Here is a 16,165-nt window from a genome sequence, read left to right on the forward strand (position 1 = left end):
GAAAACTCACAAACATTACAGTAGAAAGACTGCAGTGATGCACGTATATGATTGTTCTAAGTTTTCTACCACTTATTTAGGATGATCACATTCCTCAAGAATAGCAGAGTCAAATCTGGATTAAGTGAATTGTTATAACAGAGGTTCACATAGATAAATTTGAGGATTAGCATAGCCAGTTTATTAGCTGCCAAAACGTGTATCCCAACACCACATTATATTTACTGTTTTATGTTAGCTATCTCTAATCTAAATGGAAAACTGAATACTGTACCACATGAACAAATTTCAACTTTATAAGACAGCTCTAAAATTTCTGTTTGCTGAACTTGATATGTAAAAGATCGTCTTCAGTCCATTTTCTTCTTTAAACAAATGTTCTTCAGACAAACCACAAGGTGCCACTTTGTATTTCAAAGCATATCCCACTCTCTCACATAAATCACATTTCATACAGAACAAGATATGCAAGATACCATATGAGAGATCACGGTTTGCTGAAACCAACTGTTCTCTCAAAATGTGTGTATCATTGGTGTCTATGAAGTTCTGAAATTTTGCTGTATAGTTACTGAAATATGTTGTGCGTATGGCTGTCAACCAATTACAAAAGTTAAACAAGAACAGAATACCATTTATTTAAATATTTTGGATATTTTCTACAATACATTCAACTCAATTATGACAACAGAATACAATACTTTGTTTTATGATAAACATCCGTACTGTTAAAACAACAAGAAAATAGTATTTTTCAATTCACCAAATACACGTACTGTGGCACAATCTCTTGGTTTTTAAAGATGAACTTCCAAATGTAAAACAAATGTACAAAAGAGCCCTACAGTACAAAAAACAACACAAAACAAAAACAAAAAAAAAATGTGAAACTTTGGAGCCTACAAGTCCACTCAGTCCTACTTCTTGTTCAGCTAATAGCTGAAAGAAATTTGTTTAGATATGCAAGCGATAATGCTGTCTGCTTCTTGTTTACAATGTTACATGAGAGCGAACAGGTGTTCACATGGCACTACTGTAGCCAGTGTTGCAGGATATTTACATGCCAGATGTGCTAAAGATTCATTGTCCCTTCACACTTCAACTACCATTCCAGAGGACAGAGTGCATATTGACAATAGAGTGCATATTGACAAAGCAGGGTGTGTACCAATGCATGTTCATTTTCATCCTCTAACTCAGATGCAACCAGCAGAAGTTTCATTTTCTTTTTAATGGTTTGGGCTCTCTAGTTTCTGCATCAGAGCACTGCTGTTCTAAGACTTCTGAAATCATGCTCCAAAACTTGGTCTCTCAGACTTGAAAGGCTCCTCAGATTCTTAAACCTTGGGTTGACTGCTGTAGCTATCTTTAGAAATCTCACATTAGTACCTTCTCCGCATTTCGTCAAATCTGCAGGGAAAATGTTCTCAACTTGAACATATGCTTGGTCGTTATATGAGACTGCTATAACATGAAATGTATGGCAGAATGTGGTTAAAACAGACCAGGAGACTTACAATTTTCCCCCCAGGAGTACAGTCACAAATGAAATTAATTAATTTAATTTAATTTTATTTTTTGGAACAAGCACCAACAGCATAGAAACATGCCCTCTGGAATGGCAGTTGATGTATGAAGGGGAATATGAATGTTTCACGTTTCTGAGACCTGAATACCTTTCAGAAGTGTCACGTGAATGCCTATTCTCACTTTCAGGAGATGTTGTAAATAAGCAGCAGACAGCACTTAAAGGTAAATCAACTTGTTTGTCTGACTGATTGGCTAAACCGCTGAACAAGAAGTAGGACAGAGTGGACTCTAATGTCTTACATCATTTTCCCTGCCCTGCATATTTATAACAACACCCTCCCCCGCATATTTATAAGTTGCACTTTCACAATAAAGAAATTGCACTACAGTATTTGTATTAGGTAAACTGAAAAATACTAAATGTAATTTCTACAATGCAAGTATTTGTAATAAAAATAGAAAAACAAGCACTGTAAGATTTGCATTCTGTGTTGTAACTGAAATCAACAGATTTGAATGCAGAAAACATCCAAAATATTTAATAAATTTCAATGTGTATTCTATAGTCTGACAGCGTGATTAAAAAAGTGATTAATTGCAATTTATTTCTGAGTTAATCACGGGGGGGAGGGAGGAAGAGAGGGAGGCAAATGCAATTAATCAATAGCTCTAGTTGTGAACTTGGGTTTGTCTACATGCGGGGGTGTTTTCAGGGGAAAAAACAACTATTTTCTGGGGGGGGGGGGGGGGGGGAGGAAAAAAAACAGCAGCAGAGCATTCACACTGCCATGCGTGAAAATTTGAGATAAGAGGGCTTTTCCCTTGAAATAACAACTCTAGCTCTCCAAACGACTTTTTGTCGACCCTCCCCTTCCCACTTTAAGGATGATAATGAGTGTATGTGAAGAAAGCAAAGCTATCATCAGTGTACATCAACGCTCCCATTTTGCCATGCTGTGGCTATAAACTGTGGCTGTAAATGAGAACACTACATTTTGCAATGCTGTGGCTGAATGAACTCAATTTTTTGACTTTACTTATTTTGACCTTGGGAGGTCAAAAAGAATATTGTCAAAAAAAACACAGCGCAGACACAGCCTTTGAGAGTTGCCCAGTGCTAGTTCTCCAGTGACAACAAGGGGGCAATCCACTCTCCATAGGGTGTTAAATGACAATTACATAAGCAAGGAAGTTGTCAACAAAAGGATTTACAATGCTGTAAGTGGGCTGCATCACACAAGGAGGATTTAATCAGCTCTGTGACTCAGCAAAATCTGCAAAGTACGTCTAGGTTAGTGTTTTCCAGACACACGGACTGAGGATATAAAACAGGGGTCAGTGGCATCATCCTTTTACCTTTCTCCTCCCCTACCTATGCTGGAATCAACAAGAATGCTGGGAAGACAAAGACTCGAACTGAGCAGACTGGTCCCAGGCTTAAATTGAAAGCCTATGTATGTACCATACCTGCAACATCCAGAGGAGTGAGAAAAACGTGTTGATCCAAATACTGCTTAGCATACTCAGGTTTGCGATTCAGATTGTGCGCTTACTTTTATTTTCTTTGGCAATTTTCTGACTATTTCAGCCTATCACTTACAATTATTTTAAAATCTCTCTCCTTCTGTGGCTAATAAATCTGTTTTATATTTTATCTAAGAGTGTATTTTGGTGCAAGTGCTTGGGAAATCTCAGTTCAATTTACAAAGCCTAATAGGTATCCTTTTTGCATCAACTGAAGGGCAAACTGGGTAATAAATTTACACTACTACTTCTGATGAGGACAAGACAATATATTCTAGGGGTGGAAGGCCAGAGAAATTTGCCAGTGCCTTTTCCTCTGTGATTTCTGAGCAGCTCAGGAAGCATACATACAATCTAGTGGGGCTCTACGTGCAGTTGTACTGCATGATAAGAACACCTAGAGAGTTTGCTACTTGTCACTGCAAAGCGCGGAGAGATAGCTCAGCCTGGACAGTGAAGTGGGCACAGTGGTACCCTTGTTCCAGGATGTACTCTAGGACATCGTCACATGCAGCTTTCCAGGAAAATCTGAGTTTGGCCAGTTTAAAGCAAGTTCGTCAACGTTATTTAAAAGAGTTGTATTTACACATAAGCAAAGTATCCCAGCACCTTGGAATGGGTGCATAGGAAAGGTGGGTCTAGATTTCAAACTTCTTGATCATGAGGTTAAAATTAATCATGAACCATAAGTTCATGTTGCAACTATAACTGCTTATGCAGACATTATTAGATAATTGTCTAACACATTTTAGTTGTCTTTCAAATGTAAAGCTGAAGATAAGAGGACAAGAACATAAGAACTGTACATCAATCTGATATTAAGGCAGTTTAGCATTTCATAAAATGATAGCTGTAACTCCTACCAATTTGAAATTTATTTTAATCATCTGTTTCAGTGCTTTGAACCCCCATTCTCCTTTTTCACCTTCAAGCTCCAAAACCTGAAATAGAAAGAAAATTCTTCTTCAATAATCCAATACTTATAGAGCTGACATGCAAGGTATTAAAAATAAAAGCTAGTGTCTTTTTTAAAAATTAATGAACATATAAAAAGAGGAATGAAAGTATTTTCCTGCTTGTTTTCTACCTTAGAAAGGAACATCAAGTCTGATCATCCCTGATCGTATTACGGGATTTGTGTGGGATCTCAGACTATGTACTGTTATTAATGCCTTAATTGATGGGGCTAGGGTGATGGATTTTTATCATTCCAAAATGTTAGTCTGGGCTGGGCAATAAAAAAAAGCAGTGGCCTGCTAGGGTTAGTCCCTGTCAGGCCACTACCACTACACTTACCTGTGCTTCTGTAAATACTGGGCAATCACAGCTCTCGCTTGCCATGAATCATCATTCCTGGCCAATGGGAGCAGCAGGAAGCAGCGTCCAGTCTGTACAGCTTCCCACTGGCCACGCATGGTGATCTGTGGCCAACGAGAGCTGAGATTGCCCAATACCTGCAGAGCCAGAGGTAAATATAAAGTCTGAAGCCTGCCAGGGCCTAACCTTGGTGGAGCAGACCCAGCACGCAGGGAAGTATTTGCCCACCTCTGCATTAGTCATCGAAGGTAAACAAAAATATAAGAATATAGAGCTTTTTTCAAAAAAATTTGCCTAAATACCCCTTCCTCTCTTAATTGCTTAAAGCTTCACTCTTGCCTTTTATAATCATTTCATAGTTTTTCAGTCATCTTAGAGTCTTCCAGGTTAGAAAACCTGACTATTTTGTGCAACTAAAAAGGAGTACGTCCTCTCCCCCAAATAACAATCACCAACAAAATAAACCTCTCTATAGACTTTCTTTATATACTATAATGAAACCCAACAGACCTAAGGTTCTTTCCTTTACTGATCATCTCTAACACACCACTTTCTGGTGACAGTATGCATGTATTAAGAATTTATCATTCAAGTGAATGACATAACTGTTCTAATGGTACTCTGTCAATTTGCATTTATACACCTGAAGCATTTTACTCAGTACTGTAGCCCATGACAATGAATTATATAGGATTTATTTAAAAAATTGCTTTTAATTAAGAAAACTTGATAGGGTCTCTACAGCTGAGCAATAAGCTAAAATCAATAAAAATGTATCTAAAATTACCAGTTTTGCAAGGATTAACAGTTTTCCAAAAAATTTAAAAAGTTCAGTTGAGCCACTAAACTATGAACAGTATATTTTTTACTGTACTTTACTTATAAGTTTGTAAACAGTGTGGGAGTCAATAAGTCTGATAAAATCTTCTCACCATCTGCACTAATAACTTAGACTACTACAAAAGATTTTTCAACATTCCTGGAAACAGCCTCATCTGGCACTATTAGTGTGAATTTACAATGCATATTCAATATCAAATACACTACAAGTATTTTCGTAATACATTAAACAAAATTGTGAATTGGAACATCAACATAAACAAATAAAATGGAGAACATAAAACTAAAAACCTTCTGAAAACTGCTCAATGCTGCTTTGGGATCATCCTCCTTTAACGCTTTGGAATTGTAATACTGATTTTCCAGATCCACATTTGGCTCAGAGTTACTATCTTCAGAGTATTCCTGAAGTTTAGGGCGAAAGGGAGAAAACAAAATGTTACTTCTGAAAAGAGACATATCGGATGGTAAATCATTACATTTTTCACCAAACTTAGTTCTTTCAGTTCACTGAAATGAATATAATTTTGGTCTACATGAAACTTGTCACTTCACTAGAGCATCATTAGAATTCAACCACCTCCGAGGTGAAAGGAACAAACCTATTAGCACACCGATTTGCAGTGGGATGAGAAGGAAGAGATGGTTAGAAACTCTGGTCAAGAGTACCATTGCAAACTACAGTTCTCCTAAATGTTCCTTAAGTTTCAGCAGTGGAAGATACAAGAGGTCCTTGCAAAGGAAACATTCCTATCCTTTCTACACCATGAAAACTCACACCAACCCATGAAGGAAAACATTAATCATGATGATCACCCCAGCTGTTTCTGTCTGTGAAGCAGGAAATTATTGGTAGTATGCCAAGTGTTGCTGAACGGACAACATGAAGGAATGTGGACACAGAATAATTTAATCTAAGGAATCACCTATAATATGCACAAGCAGATACAGAATTTTTCTACATCCAGTTATGCTCTTAGCTTACTTTTTATGTACTATTCAGCTTTTACTGATGACAATATGCTAATCAATTTTACCTTCATCATCTTATGCACTAGCACAGTGCTCATGATGGTTAAAATTCAAGTCTCCACCCCATTTTAAAACATTATGCGAGCAATTTTATTTTAAACGTGGAATCCAACCTTTCCCAAAACAGAGGTCAAATGCTGAGGATAAACTGCTCGACATTCTGTTTAAAACACTAATGATAAAATCCCCAGTGCATTGCAGTGATATGAATATTTTTATCCATTTTATTAATTTGCAAAAATGTTGAACTTCTCTTCCTTCACTGCCACCACTTCATTCCCTTCCCCCATGTTCATTCTTTTGTTCATTAATATGTTAGCAGTGTTAACGAAGTCCTTCAAACAAAAGGGGAGGGAAAGAAGGCAAAAAACCAGACACGGGACAAAAGCTTAATATAGTAAAAGCTGGGTTATCTGGAACCTGGATAACAAGCAAACTCAATTAACCAGCACCTGTTCTGGTGGCAATGGGGCGGGGGAACTAGCTGCCTGGCTGGTGCCAGTGGCAACGGAACCAGGAGGCTGGCTGCCCAGCTGGTGGTGGCAGGGGGCTGGCTGGCAGCAGCAGTAACAGGGCTGGAGGGTTGGGGCCAGCTGCTCAGACAGGGCCGGGATCAATGGGTGCAGGACCAGCTGGCTGGCTGGCAACAACCAGCACCTCCCAGTTCTGGCGGGGGGTGGGGGGGGCGGCAGGGGTTGCATACTAGAGCTTGTGTTGCATGTCTATATTCAGCTCCCTCTCTCCTAGAAACTCAAACTCTTTCATTGCATGCGTCTTAAAAATTGGGACTTCAGAACACTAATAATTAAGTTTTTAAACCTTGTGTGTATACATATTTGAGAGACGTTATGCATCTGTCTGTGTCCATCTGTGATTCCATTTTTATAAGAACTCCTCCTAAACAATAAGAACTAAGACTACCAAATTTGGCATACAGCTTCGTCTTATAACTTTAAAGCAAGGTCAGGGTTTGGTTGTGCCACGGCAATCGGTTGTGCATGGAATGCAATAGTTTCTCATTACATGGAAAGGAAGGGGTCTGTTGGCAGTGACCCATACTACAGAATGCCTATAGGGTGTGGAGGGGGCAGCAAGCATGGGGGATGGTTATATTCCAAAATGACCACAGGGAAGCAGCAAGAAAGCACACTCCCACTGTCACAGGCCAGCCCTGGGGTACAATGCCACTGACTGGGCACTGGAGCCCCACCCCTCCCAGGAAGCAATGACGCCAGCTGCTCTCACCCCTTGCCCCAAGTCCCCCCCTCCAAAAACACCCAACCCCCGATCTGACTCCTGCACCCCCCCCCCCCGCCCTGAAGCACCCAAGCAATGCTGGGTAAATATTTTAGTAGGGAATAAACCTTAAAAGCAGCCACACTTAAGTTAATAAAACTTACATTCAGCACAACAGTCATTAAAGATGGGGTTTGGGTGATTGTTTTGTTTTAGGCTGAAGGATGAAACACTTCCCTTGCTTTTGCAGACACAGTCTGTGTGTCGCATATACACAAATATATAAAGTAGACCAACATTTACATAAGGTACTAGGATCTTTGGAACTGCGAAGCTTATGGGATTCAGAAAATATGCTTCGTAACTATCCACAGATATGTAGGACTTGCATACAGTATACATTACAACATGAATAGGAAAAAAAGACAATCTTGTTGATTTCATTGGGTGCATTGGTATAATATTAGATCATTGCACCTTGACTACAGGATGCTTAATTTTCTAGATTTTCACACTATGCTCCACTAGTGACAGTACAAGTAACCAAGGCTTAGCAGTCACTGGTGTTTTAAGCTATGTAAGACATAGACCTGCTTTCAGAAAGGTCGGACAATTTAGTGCTTAAGTGACAAAAGCCACTGGAAGCTCTGCCTACACCACCAGTCCCACTGATGGAGTGGAACAATCATGGAATATTTTGACAAAAAAGACTACTGTGAAAAAATTAACTAAGATGACCCCCCCCTGTAAAAGGGAATTAAGACCAAATTGGTGCATGTTGAGAGGCAACATTGTCTTAGTATGGGTAAGCAATAAAATAGAGGTTGTGCAGCAGGGTTAGCCCCTGGTGGGCCACTGGCACTTTATTTACCTGCACATTCACAGGTGCAGTCACTTGTAGCTCCATTGGCCATGAACATCAATCCGTAGGCAACAAGAGCTGCAAGCAGCCATACCTGTGGATGCACAGGTAAACAAAATGCTGGCGGCCCACAAGAGGCTAACCCTGGCAAACAGCAACTGGCCCTCAGGCTGTTTATTGCCAAACCCAGTCTATGGATTAGGAGCTAAACATTTTAAAATTCTAATTCAATCTCTGACAGTGACTCCATATACGTCCATGAACAAGCCAGTTTCCCCATTGTAATGTGGGAAGTGTTTATCTTAATGCCAAATACTTCACTGTCTCACAGGAGTACTTTTATGCACAATGTTTATGTATAGACCGATTAAATCCTAAATTATATTCCAGTTCATTGCTAATGAAAATAACTCTCTTTCCAAATGGAGTCACTGAAATGGATCCTAGAGAAGTGTTCTATGTTACCACAGCTACATTTGCCTTTTTCTCACTCAGTGAACTTTATTGCTTTCTAAGTACTACACACTGCAAAATGAACTCCTCTATTTCAAGTTCAAATATAAAGTATTGCCATTAACACGTAAAACCCTAAAGAGATGGATGTTCTGTTTGAGGAACTGCCTCTCTTGTTCCATGCAGTCACAGAGGAAGGACTTGACCTTAATACTTCACAGCTTAAAAGAGGAGAACCTCATTGCACATCATTCCATGTGAGAAGTCCCCTGCTCCAGAAGAAGCAGTCCTGGTCTGCTGCCCTTTGTAGCATGCTGCAGAGTATATCTATCTGAATGGTCTGCTGCTGAGTGTTGTATGTGTGGAGGAAAGGAGGAGGATATTTTGTGCTTTAAAGGGAGTTAACTTCTGTTGGCAATTGTATTTTTGAAACTTACATCAGGGTGTCTAAATCTCTGAACGACCAATCTCTTGTGTTATAAAAAGTCCAAATAAATGTAACCACAGAACAAGTGCAATATGGGTAGCAAATGACAGGCTAGCGTGATGCTTGTTCCTCAACCACAGCATACAGGGAACAAAGAATACTAGTAGTGGAGACATGCTGAATGACCAATTTAATCCAAGTGGCTCTGCTCACTACATATAGACCAGCACAATTCCTACTCCTTACTGGTCTGAGTTGAATTTTTATAAGCAACCCAGAACATAAAGCCTCATCGTCCCCTTACTTATTTCTGAGACATACAGATCTATTATCTGCAATTCATATAGACATATTATAGCAAATTAAAACACTGTATTACTAAAATAGACGAAAGATCAAATAACCAAAGATATATTACAAATGTTGGACAAAAACTTTTACTGACATTAATACATATTTTCTATCTAGGTTTTTATATAGCACTCTTCACTTCTACTATTCAGTTAATTATATATACACAAAATTAAAACTGTCCCACCTTTAAAATCTGGGCAACTTCCAGTAGTGCATTAAGTAACTTGACTATACAGTTTGTTCCCAAAAGGAACAGTCTCTTCTGATAGGATTTAAAATTATTACTTTAATAACAATATGCCTGTTGCTGTGTGTTTGCTAAAGCAGGCGAGATCAAAGATATATACCTTAAATGTTGAGCAGAAAACAGTAAGGGTTGTGATGATTCTTAATTCCCGGGAGAGTTAAATCCACAGTTTTACACTGCCCCCTTAGAAATGTCCCTCTCCCACACAGACAGGTTTTACTTTCATATAGAACTTCCATTGTGCCTGAGAAATGTATTTGCATAGCAACTTTGATATGGGAAGAGAAACGGATGAGAAGGAATTTATTCCTTATCTAAAAAATATTTTTGCATGTGAAAATAGATGTACAGTTTTTTGTCCAGAGGAGAATCAAAATACTTCAATGTGATAACCTAGCTATATCCTGTGCAAGACACATCTGCACAACGAGTTCTCCATGTCTCTGGCTGTCAAACTTGAATTCTCAAGCAGCATTTTTCTTGCTTTATCTGTAATTTTATTATTAAATATTTTGTCATCTGTTTGCACATGCACATTGAAATTACTGATAAAAAATACAATCCTTCCTAGCTCACAATATTTATGAAACCTACAGGCAAAATACGAGAGTGATCTCCCTACAGTGGTTTGTTCACAAAGAGAGTAACAGCCTACTACTTCTATCAGTTACTTTGTTAGCCCAAGCCAGAGAGGTCTATGCCACAGTATAGATCGAAAGGTTTTAATCTTGATGATGACTATACGGAAGGTCAATATGGTTCCATACGATTACATTTGTTTTTCTTTTTAACTCAAAGTTACGTACAAAACCACATTAAAAGAAAGTTAAATTTGCAAGGTCTAACACTCACAAATTAAGAAATAACAGAATTTAACTATGCATGCAGCCTCGATCCAGGCTCCTCAAATCCACGAATTTGGAATGTCTTTAATTACTTGACTACGTGCTATTTTATCCAGAGTACTTCTGGCTCATTCAGTATCTAGAGTGGATGGTGTTCAAGAAATGAATCAAAATTTTGTACTGAAGGTGACAGGAGAGTTCAGGGGATAAAAGTGTTGTTTAGGGCAGTTGAATGCTATCCTGAAACAATGGATTCTATCCCAGTCCGCACCGCAGTGTTTAGTCTGGGATGCTGGGCAAACTACATAAAAACACTTTCTAGGAGGTGGTTACTAATTGTGTATTTCTCATTTTCTGAGTGCTCAATGTCAGGGACCAGGGACCCAATTTGTACAAGCGCTTAATAATCACACCCTGCAAATGAAGTTGATGGGTGTGCTATTCCTAATATATAAAGTGCTATAAAATGCTAAATACTCCAAGAAAAAAACAAACCAAAACCAAAACCAAAACCAAAACAAAAAACAGACCCTAAGCCTTTCTGGTAATGAACTCCACCTGACAGACACTTAAATTGGGCACCCAAAGTTAGGTAATTTCTCAGTGCCTTAGGTCTTCGTCTGTTAAACAGGTGTAATACCATTTTACCTCACTGGATATTGTGAAAATAAATTCATTAAATTTCACAAAGCACTAGACTAGTGAGTGTCATAAATAGCTCATGTGGAAATTAAAAAATTCTGTATTCAAAGCAAGGTGTGCAGTAAATAAGGCATAACAAACAAGAATAAAATAAAATATTGAATAGCTGCTTGCTACATATACGCTGACCATAAATGATCCTTTCCCAGTGGAATTTCTTCCCTATCACCCAGATACCAACTCTCTCTTTCACGTGGGGAGTAAAATACCACACACCATAATGCAAATCCAGAATTTTAAAAAGATTCCTATGAAAACAATGTTGACTCACCAAGTATACGTATATGTACCCTCAATGGGCAGTCAAAATCAAGACTGAAGCAAAGTTAAATAGAGTGCAACTCCAAAAAGCATTTGCTAACTATTAGTCATCTCAAAATCCAAATCCACACTAAGGCTATTTTAAAGCTGAATCATGTCATATCATGAAATTAACCATGGTCATAAAATCCTATAGCAGTACACACAATGTAGTACAATTGAACTGAAAAAGCACACTGCCAGCTTAAACATATACAAAACCATACTTAAGTATTTAATAAAGAGATATTCTAATAACTAGGTTTACTAAAACTGAAATATGATAAAGCATATTTCTGGATTTCTGTACCAGAGAAAGAATTTCTTCTGAAAATGAACAATTTTTTTTTTAAACAAAGTCCAGAAAAATGTTGTATATGCTAAGATGCATACAGCAAAAAACCACATTAGGTATGAAAAGCACTTGATACACCATGTAGCTTCGAGAACAACAAGAAGTCCTGTGGCACCTTATAGACTAAGAGATATTTTGGAGCATAAGCTTTCGTGGGCAAAGACCCAATTCACCAGATGCAACACCTGATGCATCTGATGAAGCGTGTCTTTGCCCACGAAAGTTTATGCTCCAAAATACCTGTTAGTCTATTAGGTGCCACAGGCCTTCTTGTTGTTCTCAAACCTACAGACTAACACGGCTACCCCTCTGATACATGTAGTTAGAAGTATCTGATATGGTCTGGTGCAAGTGCAATGATATTGTATGGAGTGAATGGGAACTGAATTGAATCTGGTACTCCTCAAACATCTGAAGCCAAGACCAAAATGTTAAGGCCTAGAAAGCAATAAATAAAAACAAAAGATTTTTAATCCATTAGGTTCCCATACTTGAATAACCATAAAGTCCTAGGTCTTGGTGGATACCAGAAATATTCCAGAAAAAAAGATTCAGTACAGTAAACCCTCGAAATGCACAATTTCAAGTTGCACTTAACTCACATTAACACGAGTTAAGCGCAACTCAAAATCCCACTCCCTCCTGCCCTGGCTCAACCCTCCCCCCCCGGTTCAACTGGCCCCCAGCCCTGCTCACCACTCGCGCACGGCTCTGGCTCATCCCTCACCGCCCCCAGTGCCCGGCTGTGACTCACCAGCACTCATGCACAGCTTCAGCTCAATCTCCCCCCAACCCTGGTTCAAACCCCTGCTGGTTCACCACCCAAACACGGCTCCACCTCACTACCCACACTCGTGGAGCCAGCTTACCCCCACCCCCCCCAGTCCCAGTTCAACCCCCTCCTCCCACCGCCAGCTCACCACCTGAGCGTGGCTCCAGCTTAACCTCGCTCCCAGCCCTGGTTCAACCCCACTGCCGGCTCACCACCCAAGCACAGCTCTGGCTCACCACCCCCATCCAGCCCCGGTTCAAAGCCTCCACAGCCCAGCTCACCACCTCACACATGACTCTTGCTCAACCCCCCACCGAACCTGGCTCAACCGCCACCGCCCCGGCCCCGCTCCCCCCCGCACTCTTCTTCCAACTTCCATCGCACCATTCTGGAAAGGGAAACAGCTGAGCTGGCTTTTATATTCAAATTCGGCACATTAACACATGGTTTAAATCGTGATGGGAACTTTCTGAGTCACTATAGGGGCTCGTCTGCATACTTGGCTCAATCTAATTCTTGACCTTCCCCCCCACCCCTCCACTCTCTGATTTGCTCACCTTGATTATCTTTTTCTGATTTGTCCTCCTTGCTTACTGTTTTTGGTTCTCTGTGCCTTAAATACTGAGTCTGTTCTGGTCTGGCTATGGTCTGAAGAAGTGGGTCTGTCCCACGAAAGCTCACCTAATTAACTATTTTGCTAGTGTTTAAAGTGCTACTTGACTGCTTTTTGTTTTGATAGTGTATAGACTAGCACGGGTTCCTCTCTGTCACTATTTAGTTTCAGTGTTTTAAGTAGGCTATGCAGAATTCCTTTTTTATAAACAAATGTTATACGGGACAGTAATAATAGACATAATAGAAATGTTCATTTTTAATCTTTTTAAAAGATTTTATTAACTCATTTTCAATAAATTATGGGGGACATTAGACATTTAATGGCAGTAGACATTAATATTCAAAAAGTTAAAGCTTTATAGCTGTTAAAACATTAATATATATAATAATTATATTAACAAAACAATATTATATTATCTTATAATCAAAAATATATAAAATAAGCCACGCTTAAATCAACCAATCATACTTGTTTTTACTCTTCGTTCCTTAGTCCATTTGTCCAAACCAGAAGTTCAAATCACTGAATTTTGAGTCTAATAAGTTGTCAAGCAGCATTTTTCTTATTTTGCCTATCTGTAAATGTTATTACTGATCGTATATGTTGTCAGTGTGTAGCTGGATGCAACACCAATATTTACCAATAAAATCTGAATCCTTCCAAATCCTATTTTAAAGAAATAGTTGCTAAAGTGTGTTTAGGGATCTGATGAAAATTCCTTTGGAAAGTTAATTCTGTGTATATTTGTAGTCAGCGATGAGAAAGAGAATTCAGAAAATTCCTTCTGTGACAGACGATATTTCAAAGAGAAGAAACAATAGTTATTTATCCCAAAATATGGACAGACAATAAAGCCTAAAATTCAGACATAGCATAAAAAGCTAAAATTCAACCGCAGCTGACTTATACCATGCCTACATTTGCGATACCGCTTGTTAATATAATCTTCAATTTTTTTTAAATGCTCAAAAATACAAGTTGCATATCATTCTGTACACATAAAGAATGATTTGGTATTTTATTCTGCAACACGGAGAAAATATACAAAACACTGTAACTATGTCTACATGTGAGAGTTTTGTTGACAAAATGCCAGTTTCATCGACAAAATTCACGGAGCGTCCATACTAAAACTGTGTTCTTTTGATGGTAATTTGACAGAATGAGGCACTATTCTCGACAGTATCTGTTGACAAAAAAGCCATGTGGACTCTCCAGAGGGACCTCTGTCAATAGACAGGGCTTCCGGGTCACAGGGGCAGCCCTGCCTGCTGTGCTTCCGGTCGGCTGTTCTGTTGAGAAAACGGCTGGGCAGTCTGTCCGCTCTCTGTCAACAAAGCAGACTGCTTTTTTCGATTTGCTTTGCTGTCTGGCCTCAATCTGTCAACACAAGTTTTGTCAGAAGATATCTTGCAACAGTAGTTTCTGTAGACAGATTGCTGTAGTGTAGATGTAACCTGTGTGATTACCTTTTTTTTTTTTTTTGGTTCATTTTTGCCTGTAAAGCACCTGGCATTGGCCACTGTTAGAAGACAGGATACTTAGCTAGTTGGGCTTTGGTCTAACCCAATGTGCTTGTTTTCATGGTTCTAAAAATAGACTCTGTTTTGATAAACTTGTTTATGAAAAATGGGTGCCAAATGATGAAGCAAAGTGACCCACAGTATCTACTGGAATATTTCAATAAGAAAAAATTCAATTTTATAATACATACAATTACGCTCAATTTCATTTAAAAACTTTTTAAAAACACTTTTTACTCATATTTATGTGATAAGCAAAAGGCTAAAAGACAACATTTATAGGTAAACTTCACCATCTCAATTAAAAAAAAAAAAAGTCCAGGCATAAGACTGGACTGCAGAATTTTTCTATATTTTAGATGTCAACCATATACATATGGCAGCTCCAAACAAAAACTGATGAGAAGAGATACTGAACAAAAGTTAAAATTTAAGAACTAACACTTCAAGATTTACTACACAGAAATTCTTCTCAAAAATTGAGATGTTAGGTGTTTATTTACAAAATTAAACAATATGTGCAATTCGGTTCTAGTCTATATTAAGTGAAATAAACATTCCAGAAAAAAACCTTTGGAATACAGAATATTCATCTCACTTAACAAAAAGAAAGAAAGAAAGAAAGAAAAAAGCTCAATGTTATCATTCTACCCAGAATTTACAAAAGTCAAGGCACAGAAAACACTGTATTCAGACTAATTAGACAATACAGCGAACATATTTTGGTCGAAACATCATTCGTCAATACAGCTAAGTCTTCCCTTTTAGGCATGTTTCTACTCCTCACAAGGGATGTTGGCTTTTAACAATTTTCAGAGGCTCACTATGAAGCTAAATAGCCCCACTAAATGCAGATTTCCCCCAGTCAAACCCTCTCGTATTTTTAAATAAAAATATTTTAATGTACCAGCCACGAATATAAAGGTCAAAACACAGCCAACAAAACCTTGCAATTTACAAAAGCAACCCCTACTACCTAGGCAGCAAATAAGTTAATAATAAACATATTATTATACTGCACCTGAAGTAATTTATGTAGAAGGCAGATCTGTAGCCCAGCTCCTTCTGCTGCCTCCTTCCCACAGTGTGATCCGAGAACATGATTACAAACCTCCTCCAGCCCAGGGGTCACCTATCCCTTTACTTCGTGTGAGCCACTTTGCTGACCAAAAGTAAAAGAACTACCACACACTGCCCTCCTCCCCCGACCCTAGCTCAAAGGAACAGGGG

General features: G+C 38.7%; 1 protein-coding gene across 2 annotated transcripts in view; it reads right to left on the reverse strand.

Moving 5' to 3' along the window:
• Positions 1 to 16,165, reverse strand: part of COPS2 (COP9 signalosome subunit 2) — a 31,297-nt gene that overhangs the window by 14,739 nt on the left and 393 nt on the right. For both annotated transcript variants that reach the window (XM_075006764.1, XM_075006763.1), the window contains exons 2-3: positions 5,503 to 5,616; positions 3,918 to 3,995 (exon numbers count right to left, since the gene is read on the reverse strand). In XM_075006764.1, coding sequence (XP_074862865.1) covers positions 3,918 to 3,995; positions 5,503 to 5,616 — 192 coding nt within the window. The remainder of the gene's footprint in view (positions 1 to 3,917; positions 3,996 to 5,502; positions 5,617 to 16,165) is intronic.

This window comes from Carettochelys insculpta, chromosome 12 (genome assembly GCF_033958435.1).
Source record: "Carettochelys insculpta isolate YL-2023 chromosome 12, ASM3395843v1, whole genome shotgun sequence".
Taxonomy (NCBI): domain Eukaryota; kingdom Metazoa; phylum Chordata; order Testudines; family Carettochelyidae; genus Carettochelys; species Carettochelys insculpta.